The 7,258-nt window shown below is 33.6% G+C and overlaps 1 protein-coding gene across 8 annotated transcripts; it reads right to left on the reverse strand.

The window, feature by feature from the left end:
- Positions 1–1,113: 1,113 nt before the first annotated feature.
- On the reverse strand, positions 1,114–6,455 carry LOC104878628 (uncharacterized). 8 transcript variants are annotated; one of them, XM_059735302.1, is made up of 4 exons: positions 6,258–6,455; positions 3,456–3,610; positions 3,256–3,331; positions 1,114–3,160 (listed from the first exon to the last, which is right to left on the reverse strand). In XM_059735302.1, the coding sequence occupies exon 4, from the start codon at positions 2,513–2,515 to the stop codon at positions 1,388–1,390; it is 1,128 nt and encodes a 375-aa protein (XP_059591285.1). In that variant the 5' UTR covers positions 2,516–3,160; positions 3,256–3,331; positions 3,456–3,610; positions 6,258–6,455; the 3' UTR covers positions 1,114–1,387. The 8 variants fall into 6 exon arrangements, with proteins under 8 accessions (XP_059591285.1, XP_059591290.1, XP_059591287.1 ...); XM_059735301.1 differs by having other exon boundaries at positions 3,456–3,613; XM_059735304.1 differs by having other exon boundaries at positions 3,256–3,381.
- Between the last annotated feature and the right edge of the window lie 803 nt (positions 6,456–7,258).

Raw genomic sequence — 7,258 nt, forward strand, 5'->3', positions numbered from 1 at the left:
CTATCTTGGACTTGTTCAACTCTGGATTCTGTTTCTTTTATGGAACTCGGTTTCCTCAGAAAGAGGACACTGGGAAAAGACCAGCAATTAAGAAATGCAGCATATATCAGAAAATATCCAAAGGTAACTGATATTATATTGTTGTTTTTCAGTAAATATCATTTGTCAACCAAGAAATGCACCATCAGTGTAGTGCAACCAGTGCAACTAAGAGGACTGAACTGACACTTAGATAAGATTATCAGATTAAATCAAAGAATAAGCCTATATTAAGGTTAAATAAAACCATATCCAAAATGAGATTTCAAAACTTTATTCCAAGGGCAGATCATACAACCGTTCTTCCAGAAACACAAACTAAAAGAACATTATAGAATTCAGCATATATGTGGAATTCAAAATCAAATCCAACTTCTTATAATAAAATAAAATCAGCTATTGAACATAAAAATTTGCAAGCAGAACATTATACCATAATAATAACATCAGAAACCAAATATTATCTTTGTTGGCCTTCAACAATTTGAAACTTTTCCCCATTCTTATTTGCATGATTTCTAAAACCCACAATGATTGGTTTTATTTTGAATGTATTTTACTTAGTTTTAAAGCTGAAGGTATGTTTTATTCATCATTGGTGTGTTTAAGTGCAAGTGAAGTTCCAAGTTGGTCACTTGTCTTCTTCATCTTCAATATTTGCTTTACAGCATCTTATTAGTTTCATCCTCACCTCTTGCTACCAGAGATGAAAAATAAGATACAAAGGCATGCCTTACCTCTTGCCTTCAAAATTACTCATGTCTCTGTTCCCTCAGGAAGAGCCACCATCATCTCAATCTCTCGTCCAGGCCATGCCTATGAAAAAATGTGAAACTGTAAAAAGAATTCCATAAGATGAATTTTTAAGGCACAAAATTTGGAGCTGTTAGTGTAAAGAATCTAACCATTGTCACAAACATGGAATAATTCATTCAATCAAACACCAGCTTCAACAACTATGCATACCTTAGAGTGTAACTGCTGAAAACGGAATGGTAAAATTTAAATTTCTGCCCAAACAAAACTAGGGGAAAGAGTAATAAAAACCAGTTCAAACTTCCATGACAAACATAGTGAAGAACAACTAATAGATCAATTTCATAATTCTTTGATCAATTTGGGCATTAAGAATCAGGAGCAACTTAACAAAATGAAAAGGTCATAACACACTCAGTTACAAATAACACCAGATAGAATTTTGGAAAACCAAATACAACATGTAAAAAAGGTTAGATCAAATGTCTGCAATAGCTGGACATCAAATCATACAAAGATTTAGATCAGATATTTGGATCATTGCAGGTAGCACAATTCCGACTGGCCCCGTTGCAATGAGAGCAATGTACAATTATCTGTTCTCTAAATTTGGCCTGATTCGTTGCCGTCGAGGTCTTCCAAGACAACGTTTTGTAACAGGAGGATCAAGAGAAACATGCACATAACCATTTGGATCATGCACATTTCCATCTGAATGAACGGTTGGCAGATTCTGAAACTCAAGTGGATGCAAAGTGCCAGAATAAACCATTTCCTGCTTGAACAAATGATACCAATCATCAACAAATTCATAAACATCTTGGTTCATCTTCTGTATCATTGCGCATGCATGCTCACATGGGATGCCCGACATCTGCCAAGCCAAACAAGTGCAAGTATGCTGCCTCAAGTCAACGCTTATCTTTGCCTTCCCATCTGAAAATGTTTCGTTTTTGGCAATGTTATGCAAGAGTTTATCCTCAGTTTTTGGGCCAATGGATCTTTCCCAACTCTGCATTGTGGTTTTCCGCTCAACTAACAAAGAGGCTAGCATATCCATGTGCTTCTCAGTGAAACTAAATATTGTGTGATGTTGTTCTTCTTTGACCCAAGCACTAAATGACCCAAAGATATTAGTATTCATTTTGTCCCAACGCTTTTTAGCGAACTTTGACATCGCCCAGTGTTCAGGATTGTTATCTTCAACCCATTTGGCTAAGTTAGCATCAAATCTCCTTAAGTTCTCCATTGCACTGTTGTAACCAATTTCTAACCTTGCATATGCAACAGCATCAAGTAGTTTAAGAGCGTTATCTTTACCTTCCCTTCCCATCATCAACTGGTGGCTAAAGTCCTCCTTTAGATGACGATAACAATATGCATGGTTTTCAACTCCAAAAACCTCTGCAACACTACGAATAATCGCATGATGCCTTCCAGAAATGATGACCACCTCCATTTCACCAACTAACTGCTTTAGCCTCTGTAAGAACCAAAACCAGTTATAATAATTTTCCAAACTCACAATGGCATATGCTAATGGAAACATGTCATCATCAGCATCATATGCCAAGGCTGAAAACAAAGCACCTTTGTGTGGCCCACTCAAGTTGGATGAGTTAATGGATATGATAGGTCGGCATCCCATTAAAAACCCATGCACAGAAAATCCATGTGCAATGAACAATTGCATGAAATTACCTTCTCTGAGGAAGTCCATTGAGCAATTGTCCCAGAATTAGTTTCCATTAACTGCTTACATAACCAGGGCAGCAACTTATATGAATTGTGTGGAAGACCAAATATTCTCTCCTTCGCCTTCTCTTTACATTTTCAAGCTTGATTGTAGGTCAATTTCACTCTATGCTGTCTTTCAAAATCTACACAGATTTGACGGGGCAGGTAATCAGGGTTAGCCCTTATCATATCATCAATTACAAGTGCCGCTTTATTTGGTCGTAATGCAGGCACTAATGAAGAGTCCTCCTGTGCAGAGTGATTATGTTTGTTTTCAAATATGTGCACTCTCACAATTTTGGTAGCCCCAACACCACGAGCAGTTATCTTCCAAGGACATCCACCAGCTGTGCAACATGCAGTCATGTGCTTTAAAGAATTCCTCTTGAACTTGTAGTTGAATCGTCCAGCTAAGGAGGTAAGGTATAGTGCATTCCGGAATTCATCAGCATTTGTAAAAATTTGCCCACTACCTGATATAGCCTTTCCAAGAGTACTTGAAACTGGAGGAATTGCTTCGAACTCTATGCATCTTGATGCAACTTCATGTCTCTGAATGGTGTTATCATCATTTACACCTTGAGATGATGATGATGGTGATGAAAAATGATTGTTTTCCACATTAACACTGCACGATTAACATATTCATGTAAAGTTAGAATAAAAAAGGAGGATAAAATTTAATCATGCTGATAAGCAAGATAATATGCAGGTGTGACTTACGAAGTGCTTTGTTCATCTATTACTCCTTGCTTTGCTCCTCCGTTATGAGCTTCAAATACATAAGACTCTTGAGAAACTGTCATTGAAGAGGACCATGTTATATATGTCATCATCGTCATCCAATGGCTGGAGTAAAGATTTATCAAACTTCAAGGTGCACTTAAATGACAGACTAGATGGGTCAATTTGGACTTTCTTACTTGCTTTAGAAACAAACTCAGCATGTGAGATTCCTTGATTAATACATATGCCATTAGTACATCCACCTTTATAATTGATGGACCCATCGTCAGCCTTTATGATCTCCCCTCCAAAATAAAGATAGCAATATATTGACTTATTACTTTCCATTTACCTACTATAAAATAATGCAACCAATCTATTAGTATGCGCTATACTTGTTCAAGCCTTCAAGGTAAAAACCACACTTAATTTTGGTTCCAACGGTGAAAACTAAGTTCAAATCATGTATATAAGAAGGTTTAAAACAACACAACATCCCAAAAAGTCTGATATATAATAACACTACACCCCATAATTTATACCTTGTGCCTTTTTAGGAACTAAAGTTCCCTAGAATTGAGGTAAGACGGTATGAAAATCAATTGGAAATGAAAGCAAAGAGATAGCATGGAATTTAAGAGTAGCATGAATCATAAGTAAATATTATTCATAATTTTGTTTTTTTTTCAATAACTGAGGAACCTTCTATGGCCAAGCCCTTAAGACTCTCCATGGGGACCCAAACCTTGGGGTGTTGACCACACTCTAACAACCAGCACCAAGTAAATCAAGGTATCATCAATGGCAAGATTCAGGGACCACACCTCCCAACATTCGCCCTGACCAACTGGGCTACTCTGGCAGACTAAATATTATTCATAATTTAAAAAGGAAAAAAGAATCCGAAAGAGAAAACAGTACAGAGTGCCTATTCTGATTTGAAGCAGAGAAAAAAAATGGAAGTTTGACCTTTTTGTTTTCTTGAGATGTATAATAGCGGTTTGACTTCTAATTCAAAAGAGTTACAATAGTTAAGAAAGCCTTAAAATTGCTAATTGAAGTAGGTTCATTATTGTTATTCATTTCAATACAAACAAAAGGTGGTTAAAAGGATATTGTAACCAAGTTTTGAACAAGATAAGAACAAAAGTAAGATTGTCATTCTGAAACCAGCCTAGTTTCAACACAGCCATATTCCTGCTCTGGTTCACTCTAATAAATAAAATTTCTTGTACAATGGAACCACATCTCATGAGCTAGGGAACATCTGGTTTGAAGGAAAGAGCTGCAAATGCTACTTGGTCATAGCTCTATTTTAACTAGGTATCCCTATTTTTGACTAATATAAGGGATAAAGCAAAAGAGCATGCACATGTGGACAAGCACACACACACAGAGACAGAAATTTATAGGAAACTGCATCAATTCTACTAGATTATTCATATTTGAAGAAGGGGAATGAAGTGTGGTACTAAAGCAATTCAATATGTAAAAGTTTCACATATTTCAATCACAAAAATATTTCTACTTCAATGCAATTTTTAAAATGCTAATAAACTTTCGGAAACCTTAGCAAGTAATTTGCCAGGCCAAAAGAATTAATGAATTGCATTTACATCCATATAATAACAAAACATCTAAAAATCAAAGCAACATCCTATCTCCATACAAACTCATCCAGCTTGTAATAGCAATGAGGAAGGAAGTTAAAGGAATTAATTCAAATTTATTAATTCCATTGAGAAAATATAACAAATGCATGAGAGAGAGAGTAAAAAACTTATTTAATAAATGAAACTTTTTAAGGCCATTATTTATTTTTCCCTGAGTAAACAAAAATTTAGTAGCATAAATCATGGACGGATGCATATGTATCTATGTGTTTACAACCATCAACTAATATTTATCACTTATCAGCACAAACAATAAAAATCTAGAACCATGATTCATTCACTCAAAACCCCAAATCTGCAGGGGAAAATGATAGCAAAGCCTGCCAACTTTGTCTCAGGATGAAACTCCTGATAGATTGCAACTTTTAGCATACATCTGTATGAAGGCCCAAAAGAAATAATATAAAATCGAGTCCATCCATAAGGTAACATGTCACATATGAATCAATCCCTTGAAAGTTATACATGGGACAAATTTCAAAATTCATTCATTTCTTGTAGCTACAATTTTAACAAAAGCTCGGGTTTCATCTAGTTGATTCATTAAATACAACAATATTTATATCTCACATGGGTCAATGCAGTTTAAAACATATTTCTTAACCATTAAATTGCTTTGGGGTTCTGTTATACATACTTCAGCAAAACTTTGTCTTAAAAAATTTCTAACTCGTACTTTGTACACAGAATATATGGTTACTTCATTCTTTATATGGCCAAGAAGTATTGTAGACAAACTATAGCAGATACAGCATTATTTTTATGCAATTAACTAGATACAATAATTTATATTAAGCAGAAAGCCATGGTCACCAAAAAGAGGGGACCAAAGAAAGAATTAGGTCTCTAAAATTACAGGCGAAATTGCACAAAACTTAATGAAGTTCCTGAAAGGAAGAAATCGTGGCGAAATTGTTACTGTGATAAATCACATAAATTAGGAAATCAAACACCTCACAGGAACAACAAATCTACCAAAAAGAGCAGAGCCAAATAGTGAAATTGATAATCTTTATCATTCAGTTTTTCAGTAGAATTGAAGCTCTCACTACAAAATTTTCCCTGAAGTTTGATGGAATTAAAGTCCCTGAAAATGGCAACATTTTAGCAAATGAAGCCTCCTCACGAAGACAAAATGCACAACGAGGGTGTCTTTGAACTCGAAACAAATTGAAGTCTAAAAAGAACATAAAAAATTACAGGGCCCTTCAAAATCATTAAAAAAAAAATTATATTAAAATAGAATCCAGTCCACAGCTGATATTGTACGATATTGGGCTGTTTGGATGGTGAGAAAGTTAAATAAATAGGTGTTGGAACATTTACCTATAAGAGAAAGAAAATGGGTAAACTTGGGTGACGGGCCTAGAGCCTCCTTTCATTCATGGTGTTTGAATTAAGAAATTTCTGAGGACTGTCGGAGATTTTCCGAAATTTTCCCGCCTTTAGGGTTCTGCTTTACATGCAGGAGAGGTGAGAGGGTGCACGGATGTCTAGTGTGATGCAAAATCCAGCAGCACTATGTGTGTGTTGTGTTTTTGCTAATTAATATAATTATTTTTTATTCAATATTCATAAAAAGTAATAAAGGAAAAAAATATCAATCCAAAACTACCCTACTCGCTCTTATTTTAACCCAAAGTTTGAAATCCAACAAAATTGATGTCAAAGTATAATTTGAATACAAAAGTCATTTTTACTAAAAAAAAAATTTTTTAAAAAATAATATTATATTATGTTTGACAGTAATTTTATAAAATATTTATAATCTTTTTAATACTTTAAAAGATAAAAAAATTTTAAGTGTTACAAAGTTCAGAAACACCTCCTAAGATTACTACCAAACGTATTTTTAATATCTATGCTTGTTCCATATGGTATAAGTGTCACATCTTTTTTTTATTTTCTTTTTTATAAATTATAATTAAAATAATAAAAAGAAAATCTTTGTTACTTCTAATAGAGATTAGATATTGAAATATAAAGCATGTTTGTTAATCTCTCAATTTATTTAGAACACAAAAAAGAAACATGTTTAATAATATAAAATAGAAAACATCATGGTATGTTTTGAGAATATCTTTTGGTTATATTCAATTTTTTTTCATTATTTGATGAGAATTGTTTTAAAAAATAATTATACAAATATAAAAAAAATGACTAAAGATAAATTATTATAAATAAAAATTATTTTAAAATATTTGAAGTTTTCAAATAAATTTTTAGTTTATAAAATATCAAAAAATTATTTTCGAAAACACCTTGTAGATAGTTTTTATAACAAAGCTTTTTTTTTTATGCCCAATGAATACAGACATTTGAAAAGG

Source organism: Vitis vinifera, chromosome 19, assembly GCF_030704535.1.
Source record: "Vitis vinifera cultivar Pinot Noir 40024 chromosome 19, ASM3070453v1".
NCBI classification, from domain to species: Eukaryota; Viridiplantae; Streptophyta; class Magnoliopsida; order Vitales; family Vitaceae; genus Vitis; species Vitis vinifera.

What these genes read in the sequence shown, in the direction of transcription:
- LOC104878628 (XM_059735300.1), bottom strand. Translation starts at nt 2,515, where the DNA reads ATGGACTTCCTCAGAGAAGGTAATTTCATGCAATTGTTCATTGCACAT.